Source organism: Rhinolophus ferrumequinum, chromosome 14 (assembly GCF_004115265.2).
Source record: "Rhinolophus ferrumequinum isolate MPI-CBG mRhiFer1 chromosome 14, mRhiFer1_v1.p, whole genome shotgun sequence".
NCBI classification, from domain to species: Eukaryota; Metazoa; Chordata; class Mammalia; order Chiroptera; family Rhinolophidae; genus Rhinolophus; species Rhinolophus ferrumequinum.
Window position 1 is genome coordinate 52,996,787 of NC_046297.1, and position 16,120 is coordinate 53,012,906.

Below are 16,120 nucleotides of genomic sequence, written 5' to 3' on the forward strand. Positions count from 1 at the left end.
GAAATTTTGATAGAATATCACAGGAATCATAGAAATAGTTTATTTTTTATAAGGAGTGAAGGAAAAAGAGACAAAAAGCAATTGAATTTATAAGCTATTGGGTTCCTAAAGCAGAGGACACTGGCAAATATAATATTAAATAATCATCTGCATAAAATAGTGTATGGAATAAGTACAAAATAATTTATATTCAAAATATTTCTATAGTCTTTTGTAAATGATAATAGATGATTTGAGAAAGAATTAAATAATGCAATTTTTATCATTAGATCAACAAAGATACAGATAAAACAGAAGTATATCCATTAACTATTTATGGGTAGTTATATTTAGAAACTAAATACTGTGAAGACAAATCTTTCTATAAATTTAAATTGGACAATTTTATGGAAGACCATAATCAATTATTTTTCTTAGTCCTATGGGACATAGAAAGGAATTGACTTAATTTACACGTTGACTTAATTTGCTGATATTGTGGGAAATTTTGAATATTCTTCTGAATGTGACAAAAATATAATTTTTGATGTAGCATATGAGAGAGCACTGTATTTAACATAATAGTATTAATTGTAGTCAGACTTAATGTTTAGATAGTTACAATGGAAGCAAACCTTATAAAATGAGTTAATGTGTCAACAAAATGAGAAGAAAGAATGAATAACAAATGAGAAGAGGACAAAAGGATTGTTAGAGGAGTTAGAGCAGGGAGAATATAGATGAAAAAAAAAAACACTATAAAATTTCTCAATAATTTTTGTAATGTCCAAGAAAAAATAAGCTGCTCAAGCAGGTATATTATTTTGGAGTTCCATTTAAAAATCACAGAAACACATTCTCTTTGTTACATTCCAATGATCTTTACATCTATGACATAACTTCATTGTAGCTGGGTACTTTATATACATATGGGCAGACATGACTTTCCTATTTCTACTATGAAATTTTGCTCTGAATATTATAACATACATCTTTTGATAGGGGAAACATTTACGTCTCTAGACAACCTCTTACCTTACCTCCACACCTGTATATCTGATCACTATGTTACATTCCTACTTCCATGTCTAAAGCACATCTGAAATGTATGTCCAAAATTTAAATCTCAATTCAAAACCTGTCCCTTCCTCAGTATCCTCTTTTCAGTAAATTTCAGTCTTGTTGTTTAGGCTAAAAAGCCTTGGAGTCTTCTTGATATCTCTCTTACATAGTCCCTGCATCTAATAATTCAGTGGCATCTATGGTCTCTAATGTCACAAAATATTCACAATATATAGGATGACTCCTCACTGCCTCCTTTGCTTCTGCCACAGTCACCATCATCTCTGACCTTGATTATTTCATTAGTCTCCTCAGTTCCTACTGTCCCCTTGCAAACATCTCTTTCCTAGTATACACTCTGCTTCATTACCAGAGTGATCCTTTCAAAACATATGTTGATTCATGTGTCTTCTCCAATAACGTCCAAAATCCACCAAGGACTTCCAGAGTACTTACCACTGTCTGTCTAATCAATTTCCTTGTGTATGGTCCATCTGTTTTCACTAGAATGTAAGTACTACCAGGGTGGATAAATTGTCTGCACCCACAAAGCCTAGGCCCGGAATAATGGCCTGGAAAATAGGATGTTCTCAAAATGTTTTGGAAGAATATATTCATTTTTTTTAATTATTAAATTCATTGGGGTGACAATGGTTAGTAAAATTATATAGGTCTCAAGTGTACATTTCTATAACACATCATCTGTATATAACACTGTGTGCTCACCACCCAGAGTCAGTTCTTCCATCACTATATATTTGACCCTGTTTACCCTCTTCTACCACCCCTTTCTTCTTATCCTCTGGTAACCACTAAACTATTGTCTGTGTCGATGTGTTTTTGTTTCTTTCCAAATCAAACTTCTTGTTTCCAGCCCGAACCCAACATGAGCATTCTCTTGTTCATCCAGAAAAATACAAACATAATTTTTTCATGGCAAAATAATCTGGAATTTTGCTTGACTCATGTCTTCTTTCTTAAATCCAAACCCTCAGGAGTGTCACGTGAGCCTGAGAATCTCAACCTCATTGCAATCAGAAAAATATAAATTCAAACCATGAGACCATTTTACACCCAAAGGATTGTCAAAAATCAAGATCCTGAAAAATTCTGTGTTGAAATATGCCCAATGTAGAGACATTATACATTAAAAATCATTCAGTATACATTGTTAATGCTATGGTAAAATGGTCTGATCACTTAGGAGAACAAGGAGCATTACATCAATTTGAACAATTGCATTTTCTGTATACACTAGATCAGCCATTTTACTCAGATCTGAGAGAATCTCTTGTACTTTGTGTCAGAAAATATAAACAAGTTTATTTACAGCCACATTATTTGTAAAAGCAAAACTAAAAAACAATACACATGAATATATTTTAGAAAATAGAAAAATAGCACAGATTGTATTCATAACTGAAGTATAATACGTGCATAAGATCGAATAAAAATGGGTGAACTACAGCAATTGCTACAACATGGATGATTCTTAGAAATATTATGTTGAGTCAAATAAGCAAGTCCCAGAAAACTATAACTGTTTCATATGTATTTTATAAAACTTACAAATAAATAAGCAAAATTAAACTTTATGATGTACAGTGATACTTTCATGTGTGATTAAGCTATACTTTTATAAAAATTATGGAAATAATGACCATAATATAGGAATGCTTGTTATTGGTGAGAAGTCAGAGTAAGGACAGGGATGGGACGGAGAAGAAGTAAATATTGGCTCTCCTTTTTATGTGGTAGGCTTATTGGTATTCATTCTAATATAATGCTTCATAAATGGTATGTTACATAGTTAAAAGAGAGTAAAGAGAATATAGGAAATCCATGTGGAAATATAATTGGTAGATTAAAATGTGTGTTAGTACCAGTATCCCATTAGATCTGGAGAGAAGTGAGGTATTAATACTGCTTTTCTATTTGGTTGAGTATTTTCAACAATCCTGTCTCACGCAGAAATAATTTGACTTTTTAAATTAGCAAACGCTATTTTAAAAAGGAATGAATGAGGTTGCTGTAATTTAGTCATGTATTTTTTCTTTTGAATTATCACAATTATATCAGTAGCTACCATGGCAAGTTTCCATATTCTATGCATTTTTAGTCCTTCTGTTCACCAAGCAGTGTGTCAAATATACAGCAGGATTCGGAAATTTTATCTGACTTTCAAATATCTCAAGAAAAGGTTTTTAAAAGAAAGATATAATACAAATATAATGCATTGATATTAATATAGGTTGAGAATAACAATATTTTATCACTAGATTTTGCCACTAATTTTTGTAAAGTCCCTATGTTTGGTGTCTGTATGTGTACACATTTATAATCTCTTCTATTCACAATATTATTGTTTTTAAATATGCACTTAGTGAGAAAGATTATATAGAAAATTATTATGTAAGTTTATTGAATCTTTAAATTCATTTTGTCTTCCCAAACTTTAGCCCATATTAGCATTATAACATTTTATAAAATCAATTAAAATTAAAAATTTGATATGCCATTTTTAATTTGTATACAGTTAACTTGTGATTTTTTTTCTAAAAATAAAATTGAAATGTGTTCAATATTTCTAAAAAGGTAACCTATGCAGCTATGCTTTAACTATTTTTATGTTAAACATTCAATTATTTTTCTATATGGGCTCAATAATTTCTAGATATCTTATAAACACGAAACTTTAAACATCTATTAAAGAATAATTAGTTCTTTTTTATACAATTATTTTTATGACACAAATATAGCTTTGAAGGCAGGTTGTTAGTGAATAGGTGATTTTTTAATAAAGAGGATCCTATAGGAAGATGGGCCCATAATGCTCTTGATGTTTTAATTTAGATTTAGTAAAATGACTTTATAAAATATGTGGCCAATAAAAATTATTGGATTCCGTAGTTGTCTAGTTTAAAGTAAATTTTCTAATCCATCATTCCAAAAATGGTATTCCTGAAAAGTGTAAATAAATATAACCAATTAGCTGTTCTCTAACCTCTTTAGATTCAAACTTTGTTCTCTTGAAAGCCTAATTTTGAAATCTTGGAGACGTTATGGATATTTCTAAAATATAATTTTTCCATTTGTATAATAGGAATATTGAAAAGAATATCTGAAATGATGTTATGAGAATTGTATATTAACAGAATAACAGTGTGTATTTCTAAAAATGTTAGTTTTTAATAGAAAGAGTATCTGTAGCATCTCTTAGAATAGCATATATTAACACATCTGAAAAAAAAACACAAATAATTAATCTGGATTTCTAATTGAAAATTTCTTTTTAGGGTTTGAAATTGCGATATGAAATTATATTTTGCTAAAAACATTTATGTTTATAAGAACATCAGTTTACTCGTCTTGTGATAATCAAACAAGCATTTTGATTATGCCGTTTTACAGGTGGAAAAAAAAAGAATGCTTATGGAGAGTAAGGGATTTGCACAAGAAATATCACTAGTTAGTGATTTATTGACACCATATGTAGTTTGCTTTAAGGATATCAGTGCTCTTTTACTGAAAGCAGAATAACGAAAGTAAATGTTTCACAGATTTGCTATAAAAGATTGAATGAATATTATTTATGGAACAAAGTATTTACACTTGCTTGTTGACAACTTTTGTTTTATGTTCTAACCTCTGTTTTAATGGTTTAATTTCATCTGTTTCTTCACTACAAGCCACCTCAATTCTTTTTGGCAACATGCCTAGTATAAACAACAAATGATTGTGTACACTCTTGAATCCTTGCCTTACTCAGATTTGAAAGAGTCTTTTATATTTAAAAAAGTTCTAGAAACCCCATCCTTGAGATCTATCCAATCATTAATTTGCTCCAAAGTGAGGAATAATATCTAAGAAGAGTCATTTAATGCCTAAGGTGCATCAAAATTTTAAATGGCTTTTTCTCTACCTCGCGTGCATGCCTCATGGCAATACAAGTCTTTAGTAAATTAAAGTGTTGGAGAGGAGGGCACTAAACAAAATATGTCATCTGTGTCAAGCTTCTCCAAGGATAATCCCATTCTTACCCTAAATTCCTCTTATTTTGGGAGTCTGTATTTTTTATACAAGGCTATCACCAAGGTCATAGTTGGATTAACAATAAGTAAAATTCACATTGAAATTAAGTGGACTTCATTAATATTATAGATATTGCATATGCAATTGATACACACATACATACACAAACACACACAATGTCTCTGCCAGTGGGTCAGGCATTCATAGCCCCTACAATTCCAAAACGTTTTATTATACAAGAGAGATAATCAGGATAGAAGTATTCGTTGTAACTCTGAAGGGGGATATCTTCAGGTACAGCGAATCATGTTGGTTTATATCACTGTCAATCAAACCTGTTCTAAAGCTTGAAGACAGGGACTTGGTAATAGAATTAAGTCTGTAGGGTACTTAATTACCAGTAGGATACACTGCCATGAAGGATACCCTATGACCATTTATTTCTAGGGTGTACCAAGTCATTTACATGTTTTCTAGTAATTTTGTGGGAAATCGGTTCTCTACCTCAACATTATACCTACAGGAAAGAAGACAGATTATTGTGTTATAATGAAAGGAGCAGCAATTAGGATGAGAAGAGATTTTAATATGAGTATTAGAATGTTATATGGGAAATTCAGGGTGCAAAGGAGAAAAGTAAGGAGACAAGATTAATCATGTAAAAAGAGAACTAAGTGGGATGGCACAAGAACATTTATGGGAATACTGACATTTTACGAAGAAAAGTCTACCAATTATACAAGTGATAATTTAAGCTACAGATTGTTGTTTATTCATTCTAATTACTATTCCTTGATTATGTCCCTTAGGCTTGTGAACTCTATTGTTATGTCAAGAATCCAGATAATTAATAAAGTAAGAAATTGTAGCAGAGTATATTACATCCTATTTTATACCTATAACTCACAGTACTGAGAGAAAATACTGGTTAAATAATTGATATCCAATATCAATAAAGGGATGAATAAAGGTCAGAGAATATAGCCACAGTTAATTAAGTATATTTTATAACTGTTTACCAAGAAGGTATAAGTAGATTATGGATAATCACAAATGAAGAAAACTAAAGTGGGAAAGCGTAGTTTTATATGACTAGGAAGGAAAAATAAGATCTCCTCTAGCAAAATTTAGTTGATCTAGTAGTCAATTAAAAAAAAAAATACCTCAAATATGCTTCATTATAACTTCCCAGAAGCAACCAGCTGGGACATACATTTATTCAGATGTCATTTTTAGGATTTCTAAAAACACAGGCCTTGTCATTTGTTATTCACTATAATACCCTCACAGATTAAAATGAACCTAGATTCTTGCATACCTTTAAGATTAATCATAGACCTAAATATAAAGGCTAACGTTCTAAAGATTCAGAAGAAATAAGGAAAATATATATTTCCATCTTTGCATTAGCCAATATGTATCAGGCTTCATAGAAAACATTAACAAAATAAAATATTAATAAACTGGACTTTGTCAAAATTAAGAATTTCAGCTCATTAAAAGATAGTATAATAAAATGAAAAAAATCAAGTCATAGATAAGAAGAAAACATTTGTACTGGATATATTTGTCAAAAAATGGCACAAAGATAGCATAAATACACTTATAACTCAATAATATCAAGACAAATCAAACAACTCAATTAAAAAGCAGGCTATATATGAAAACAGACACTTCATAAGATATATCAATAAATTGTCAAGCTCTTTAAAATTGCTCAACATCGTTAATCATCACAGAAATGCAAAACAAAAACACAATGAAGATTGACAACCTGAAATACTGACAAAGGTATGGTGCAATCAGAACTCTCATGGAATGATGACATAAAATGGTGCAACTACTATAAAAATCTGTTGAGAGTTGTTTTTTTAATGATATTACATATATTTACTCAACAACCCAACAATTCTACTAGGTATTTATCCAAGGCAAATTAAATTGAATCCACAAAAAGACTTGTACATGAATGTTCATTGTATCTTTATTCAGCACAGCCCCAAAAGTAAAACAATTCAAATATTCATTAAAAGGAGAATAAACAATTCATGAAATGAAATGTTACTGAGCAATAAAAAGTAACTGTTATCGTACACAAGAAAAGTGGATGAATCTCAAAAACATCATGCTGAATGAAAAAGAAAAGGCAAAGAGTGCATATTCTACCATTCAATATATATAACTATTTTGAAGGGGCAAAAACAACCCATGGTTAAATAAATTAGTACAGTCGTTGCTTGAGAAAGTATAAGAATTGACTGGAAAGAAATACAATAGAACTTTCTGGGATGATGAAAATGTTCATGTTTATAAGGATGTGGGTTATATGAGTTTGTGCATATTTTGTAGAAATGTAATTATTCTGCCATTAGAAAGAAGGCAATCCTGCTATTTTCAACAGCACAAAATAAGCCTTAAGGGCATCATGCTAAGTGAAGGAAGTCAGACCAAGAAAACTATTTTCTACGGTATTCTCATTTATATGTGAATTCTAGAAAAAAATCCAATTTCAGAGAAGTAGTGTAGAATGGTTGTTGCAAGGGGCTGGGGGTGGTGGGCAAAATGGGGAAATGTTGTTCAAAGGTTACAGGCTTCCAGAATAAATTCTAGGCACCTAATATATCATGAAAGGGACAGACACAAAAATGAAGCTGCCAGCAGCTGTTTCAACTTCTAATCAAACAGCAGACATTGTATATAAACACAGTCTGGAAGGAGCTGTAGGTTACCCATAGGACTTTTTTTGTTTAGTCTTGATAATTGAAATCAGTTGTCACACTGGCAACATTATTTCTCTAAGCATAAAGACCAATAGATGTCTTATATAGTCACAGTGAGCAAAATGCTATAGAGCACATATTAGAATAGAGCCCATAATAAATATCAAGACTACATTTCTAATTTATGATTATATTTTATCTTTATGTTATACATGTTAAAATATTTTTATTTTTATTAAATTTAATCAAGGAAGAATATATTTTAATTCATATATCAATACATAAACCATTGAGATCACATATATATTATATATAATGCATTAAATATATATAATGTTATATATATATATATGATCTTAGCTGTGAATTGATACTAATCTGGGTTGCAATGACAGTCCTGCCTCTTGCTATTTTCAACAATATTTCCCGTGGGCAAGTAACTTAAGCCTCATTTTCCCAGTTGTAAAATGATAGTGATAATAATAGAAATATTTTCACATTCTTTGAGTAGGAGAGAAATTAAATAATATAATGACTACAAAATACTTAGATCCAGAGAACTTTCAGGTACAGATTGCTCAATAAATGCTGTGGGTTAGATTTCTTGAGCTTTCATTACATTGTAATCTTCATAATACTGTATCTGTAAATTAAGTACTATTATTCCCCCATTTACGTATTAGGAAAGAAAGAATGAGAACATAAAATTGATTTACCCCATCTGATAAAGTATTTTAACTTCCCAGGGGCCACAATTGTTTAAAAAGAAAAAGAGAGCAGGGGTAAATTTTTTTTTTCCCCAAGATGATCTAGAGAGAATAGACACTTGTACAATCCATACTGTCAGTGAATTGCTAGTTAGAAACTGACAGGTAACATTAAGAGAGCTTTATTCCTATTTTCTATTTTATACCAATTGTACCAATTGTATAGCATATATTGCTGCTGTAAAGAAAATATAAAAAAGTCTTTATTTTTTTTTACCTGTATATACATTAACTAGCTGGCTTGACAGTTTAAGAATTATCTTCCATTTTCTTTTATAGCCTGTAATTTGATTGAATGTGTACAGGTAAAGGCAGACACTCACACCCACACTTACACCAACTAGTACAGGCAAGCTGAACACACAGTGCTGCCTGCTTAAAATCTTGACTTCATGCTATGTCATTAATAAATAACATCCAGCTTTTAATGATATTGGCAATGATGATGACACTGTCAGACATTTCAGCCATACTGTATATTTTTGAAATGGATGAATACTGAGAGATTTAAACAGCATGAAAGAAAGAAGACATCAGAAATACTCTGTAATAAATGTATAGCCAAAAAAAAAGGAAAAAGAAAAGAAAAAACAACAACAGTTACCGTCTCTGTGGTTTGAAACCACAATTCAGGCACTTTTAATTGTCATTCTGATGGGAAACATAACTAAATATGTAAAGAGTCTTTAATTCTTACAGGTTATCCGCTTAGAATATTTTTAATTAGAAATTTGAAAAATGGTTTACTACGTTTAAAGAAAAATATGCACACATTGGTAAATATCCAGGACTAAACAAAATTTATACTATCTGGCACTTGAACTTGGTTGAATTAGATCGATCTATGTTTAAAAGGAGTTTTAGGAAAGGTAGCAAAAATATTTCATATGTTTAGATATCCTATTCCCAAAAATAAATTCTGAGGAACCACTGAAATAATAGATAGGGTGGCAGCTAATTTTCACATCTCTTTTACCAACTAGGCTTCTTAAAAACAAAGAATTTCTTTGTATGTACAGAAACTTTAGTATCACAGTGTTGGCAAAAAAGTGTCTAAATTCATATATTTAGATTTCACAAACCACACAAATTATCTAAAAATAATGTATTCTATCATATGAATACTTATTTTCAAGTATTCTTGCATATTGTTGTATATTAAAATTGGGTACATACCACTGAAAGACCGATTACATGGTATGCCTTCACTTTACCATAAGTTATGCCCATAAATACTGAAGCCTTGAGATAAATGTTTTTAAAAACATAATAGTGTTAACCACTCTAAAGAGATCACAATATGAGAGTACTACGACGTCAGAGATACTGAGCTAATTTGTTCATGGGATGATATATTTCCAAATGAATAATAATTAGATGAATATAACTTTATTATAATCATACCACAAATGTTAAGCATTCTTTGTAAGATAAACTACTTTTACCCATAAAATATTTTCCCTCCGTTCTTCCATTTAAAATACACTAACCTTGTCCTAAAGTTTGTAGGATGAGGATGTCCATCATATAAGGATAAGTAGTCGTATTCTTCTTCTAGAGCAAATGACTGAAAAACAATTTGTATTCTATTTCGTTCTTCTGCTATTATTACCCATGTACAGTTTGCACCATTTGGATATCCGTATGGAAAACCTGGGCTTTCTATAGTGCCATTAAGTCCTTTTAAAGTTCCACCACATGTATAAATAAAACCTGCAACAAAAAACAAATAAACAAACATTAATATTTTATAAAACAAGAATAATCCAGGAGACACATTGATTTTCCAAAATACATGTTGCAATAATTTTGTAAGTGACAATTTGAGAGTTAGGTAAATTATCTATTTTTTTTTTAAAAAATGATAAAACATGACAGCAAAATACTGGGAGACTTGTCATTTATCACACATATTGTGATTAATAATTATAAACCAGTAGATAAAATGAAATCTCCTACATATCTGACTCACATTTATTACATGATCCAACAGAAAAACACAATTCTAGAACATTATATCTTTCTTGAGGTAGTTTTCCATGTAATTTTGGACACTCAGAAACAACATTGAAAATTTAATGATTTTAGTATGCCTTTTGGATCTTTAAAAATTAACTCCATTTTTTTCTTGGTAAAGCATGTTAACTCTTTTGGGTGTCCATATCACTACCATATAGCCAATGTACTTTAGAAAGTCTATCCCACCCTGATTCTAGCAGAGGAATAAACGGCTCAGACCTAAAAAAACAAACAAAACAAAAAAAAAAACCCAAAACACAATGTAAGTACTCTGTTTCTGACCAGAGTGGTTGGTTGGTCCAAAATGGACACAATCTTAATTTAACTGCATCAGGTGAAACCTAAGATTAGGGAGAAAATATATTCAAAATTTGAATCCTGGGTAACTGTCAGCAGCCATCTTAAAAACTTCCATATTAGTTTTACAGGAGGTCAAAATTATTGAGAGCTTGGCTCTTGGAGATACCTAGAAAACTTACCATATTTTTTGAGGCATTAATTTATGACAATGTAATATTTTGTAGTTGTACTGTGTAATATAAAACTCAAAGATTTATATAATGGTCAGCATGTACGAGTATCTAGATTAGTTGATAGGTTATTAAAGCATAGATATAGAGGCAGGCAGCATGGCTGCAGAAACTATGATGAGAACTCTTAACCCAGACCTTATTTCTACATGTGTGCATAACACGTGAAGCTTAAGGACCATGAAGGTAAAAGTAAGAGATAAAAACTAATTTGGGGGAGAGAAACTCACTAGTTTGGCTAATATGGGATGCCATACTCCCCAGAGCAGCTGTGTTTGAAACTAGATGTAGGAAATGCAGGAAATTTGGGAATCCTCTCTCTGAGAAGGAATGAGTATATGTTTCGTAGGTATGGATATTTTTTTAAAGTGTGAGGAACCTTACAAGGAAGATGGGGAGCCAGAATTGTAGATTGTGGCAGGTAGAGGCTGATTTCAGATGTATATCAATTCCACACTCTCTTTACAAGAGCATCTTTTTATTGCCGGTGGAGCCACTTCTCTGCTTTAGAGTAGCTGACTCTGCTGACTCCAGGAGTGAGGCCTATGGCTCAGGAAGAAGGTCATCAGTATAATCCTATCCTCCTAATCATATTAACTTTAGGAATCTGCTTCAATTATCTCTACGAATAGTAAAGTCTGGGATAATCAATATATATGTAGCACAGTTCTTGTGACTCTTTTGCCCTTTTAAAAACTTAAATGGAAGTTGGATAAGGTAGTTTTTAAAAATCAGTATTTTTTTATGTGTACGTATATTTTTGCTGATGCACCAAATGTCAAATAAGACATTTTATGATTTTCAAAAATAAAAAGGAAGGTCCCTTTTAAATTGCTTCGTACAGAGCAATTACTTTGAAGGCCTAGGTTAATTAGCTATCCCCCGTTTCTATTAGTTTTCTGCCTGAACAGCTTCCAATTTGAACTTTATAACTAAATGTAAGCACGAATCCCTTTAACTACAAACTGATCTATGGGCTATTTTATGTATCCTCAAGACCCATAACACTGATAGTTTTAGAAAAAAAGATATATGTCCTAAAATAACATGCTCAGTTTTGTCCATTAATTCCTCAAAGATCTGTTGATTGAATCTGTTGATTTTAATTTTTTTCTTTTTTTCTCTAAGAAAATTAAGAATTACCACTATTTTTAAGCTTTCTTATCTGTATTCTCCATTTTATTTTCATTTCTATTAATATCTAAGTTTGATGAACTATTAAATTATTCATAATAAAGTACATTTTCCTAATAGAAGGTTTATACTTTTCCCACACAAAATAATCAGAAGTAAATAGAGTTGTTTTCTTTTTTAATGTAAAACAAAATCTCCCCTTATTTATTTATTCTTCACAAGATTAGTCATTGATATTAACTTAGTGTTTCTATTCCAGGCCATTTCTGGGCACACACAAATACACAAGTTTCGACAATTAAGTTCGCGAACTTGTTGCAATGATTTGCTAACCTTATTTTTTGTATCAGAGGGATTATTCATTATGAATTTATAACAACTGGACAAACAGTTAACTAAGTTTACTATTTAGAAGTGCTGAAAAGGCTGCGTGAAGAAGTTAGATGACCTGAATTTTTCGCCAAACATCCATGGCTCTTGCATCACGACAATGCACCAGCTCACACAGTACTGTCTGTGAGAGAGTTTTTAGCCAGTAAACAAATAACTGTATTGTAACAGGATCCCTACTCACCTGATCTGGCCCCCAATGACTTCTTTCTTTACCTGAAGATAAAGGAAATATTGAAAGGAACACATTTTGATGACATTCAGGACATCAAGGGTAATAGGATGACAGCTCTGATGGCCATTCCAGAAAAAGAGTTCCAAAATTGCTTTGAAGGGTGGACTAGGCACTGGAGTCGGTACATAGCTTTCCAAGGGGAGTACTTGGAAAGTGACCATAGTGATGATATTCAGCAATTAGGTATGTGGCATTTTTTTCTAGGATGAGTTCGTGAAATTAATTGTCTGACGTTGTATGCATATTTCTAACAAATAGTCATACAGTGCATATTTTTCTGAATCTTTTTTATTGATTTGTGTAAAATGTCACTGATTTTTTTCCTAATTCTCATGTATACATTTTCATTCTTTTGTAACGACTAAATAGCTACATGGCATAGGGTATGCCTGTACTATAATTTATTTAATAAATTTCCTATTAAAAGCTTTATTCTTTGTGGTTACAAACACATAAAGAGCAACTGTGGACACACATCCTTATGTGCTTGTGTGAAATAGCCTTCAGACGGAATTCCAGGAATGGAAGTGCTGGATTTTAAATTTTGATAGATATAGCCAAACTATCTCCAATAAATGTAAAAATGTCTGTACTATCACCAGTTTACGAAGTGTTTCTCACCTCCAACCCCAATTTTGGTAACACTAGATTTTTCACAAGGCTAATTATGCAAGGCAAATAATGTTGTCTTACTATTTTATTTTGCATTTCTCTGAATCCTATTGGGATCAAATATTTTGTCATGCACTTCTCATTCATTCATGATTCTGTTTTAATGAATTGCCTCTCCATATCCTTAAGATTTTTAAATGAATTCTTTATCTTTTTTCACTTCTCTTTTAAGACACAGTTACTTAGGTTTCTGTTTATTCATTGGTAATCCATTTTTGCCTTTCACGTATATGTTACTAAATTGAACAATTTTGCTTATTCTTTATAGCTCATTGCTCTCATACATTCCCAGCACCTTATTGTTCCTTATAGTACATGTGAAGCATCATCTCAGTTTTGACTCATCTTCCTTGATGATCTTTCTTCCACATTTGTTCATGTTTTCATCACATATGCCATGATAAAAAGGACATTATCTTAGGCTGTCTCTATGGAACTGAAAAACTGCAACATAAACCAGCAGGGAAATGTAGATTCTTATTATTATAGAATATGTTAGTGCTATGATTGGCGTAAGCACGATTTGCTGTAAGAACACATGGAAGCAAAACTTAATCTAGGTGATTCAGTATGTGTTTTTTGAAAATCTGTATCAAAAATTGGCATTACAACTTTCCACAGATTCCGTCTTTAACAGTTTTTAATTGCCTTATGTTGTATTTTCCACACCTTAACTTCGTAAAAAGATTTGTATTAAAAATATAGTTAACACACAATATTATATTAGTTTCATGGGTACACCATAGTTATTCAACATTTCTATACCTAAAGGAGTGATCACCATAAGTCTAGCAATTTTCAGACACTATACCATATTATCACAACATTATTGACTATATGCTCTGCAATACATCCCCATGACTTATTTTTACTTTTATTTATATTTTTCGAGTCCAACAGAGGAACTTTAGGGAGAGAAACATGGTCACACCTAGCAGACATGCTTGACCTCTCATTCTGGGTCTTGTTCTTGCACACACACACACACACACACACACACACACACACACACACACATATTCATCTCCAACCTCTGCCACATGGTCCAGTTCTCAGCTACAAGGGTGGAACACTCTTCAATTTTTAGTATACAGAGGCAGCCGGTGCAGGAGGGAATCAAGAGGGGAAAAGAAGTGGCCTGGTTCATGGGCAGTGTCTCCAGGAGGGGATGCAGAGAGCAGGGAAATGCCATGACCAGTGGTTAGTAGCACCTGATGGCTGCAGGAAGAGTGGGGTCCTCTGGCTCTCTGTGGAGACTCTGTGAGCTAGGGCAGAGCATTCTGGAAGAAGGATTACACTTCTCAGCCCATCCTAGTCCACTCTGCTGGGGTGGGAGACAGGAACAGGTAGGGCAGGGCAGGGAGGGTAGCAGGCACAGCTCAGCTGTGGGGCTCCTCCTTCTTCCGTGACATTGTCAGTCGTCCACAGTCAGGTTCTCTAGCAGCAACTGCATGATGAGGGTGCTTGTTTGCAGGACTCCTGCCTGAGGGTGTGCAAGTCAGCCATGGCCTTGTCAAAGGTGGTCTTGGCCGCTGAGATGGCCCCCTCAGGGCTGTTGGCAGTCTGGTGGTGTAAGATGGAAATATTCAGGGCCAGGCCCAGGCAGATAGGGTTGGTGGGTGGCATCTCCTTCTTGCTGATGTCCATGGCTTCCTGGTAGGCTGACCAGGCTGAGTCAATGATGCATTTGTTGTCACCAGTGGCCACCTCGGCCAGGTAACGGTAATAGTCGCCCTTCCTTTTCAGGTAGAAGACCTGGCTTTCAGCATCACCAGCCTCCATGATGAGGTGGCTGTCCAGCAGGCCCATCAGGGTATCACACACACCCGGAGCTCGGTCTCTACATTCTCCCAGTCCTCTCGCACTTCCGGACCCTTGTCCTCTGAGCCTTCCTCATTGCTTTTCTGCTTGATACTAGACAGGACTCTCCAGGCAGCCCTCTGGCCACTCACCACATTCTTGTAGGCCACTGACAGTAGGTTTCGCTCTTTGCAGAATAGCTCCTCACGCTTTCCCACAGCACTCTTCATGAAGGCTGCCATGTTCTCACAGCGTTGGCCCTGCTCAGCCAACTTGGCCTTCTGTAGCAGACTGGCTCTCTCCATGGCTCTGGGGACAGACAGACAGGCAGCAGACTAACTGGCTACCTCGGGACCAATGCCGGACTCTCTGCTTCTCCAGCTCTCTGCCTGCCTTTTGGCTGGAGCAGGAGGGCTGACTTACTTATTTCATACCTGGAAATTTGGACCTCTTCTTCCATTTCACCTTCCCCTTCCTTTTTAATTTTTCAATTACAGTTGACATTCAATATTATTTGATATCAATTTCAGGTGTACAGCATAGTCGTTAGACATTTATATAATTTGAGAAGTGATTTCTCGGACTAGTACCTACCTGCTGCTATACATAGTTATTGCCATATTATTGACGGTATTCTCTATGCTGTACTGTACATCCCCAAGACTGTTTTGTAACTGCTAATTTGTCCTTTTTAATCTCTTCTCCTTTTCCACCTGCCGGCCCCTCCTTTTTACTTTTGAATCTTCCTTTTCAACCCATGGCTATTAGAGAAGTGAGTTG

General features: G+C 33.3%; 1 protein-coding gene and 1 pseudogene across 1 annotated transcript in view; both read right to left on the reverse strand.

The window, feature by feature from the left end:
• Positions 1–16,120, reverse strand: part of CSMD3 (CUB and Sushi multiple domains 3) — a 1,093,095-nt gene that overhangs the window by 969,479 nt on the left and 107,496 nt on the right. The window contains exon 2 of the mRNA XM_033126920.1: positions 10,051–10,273. Within this exon, the coding sequence (XP_032982811.1) occupies positions 10,051–10,273 (223 nt within the window). The remainder of the gene's footprint in view (positions 1–10,050; positions 10,274–16,120) is intronic.
• LOC117034173 (14-3-3 protein sigma-like) lies at positions 14,852–15,645 on the reverse strand (annotated as a pseudogene).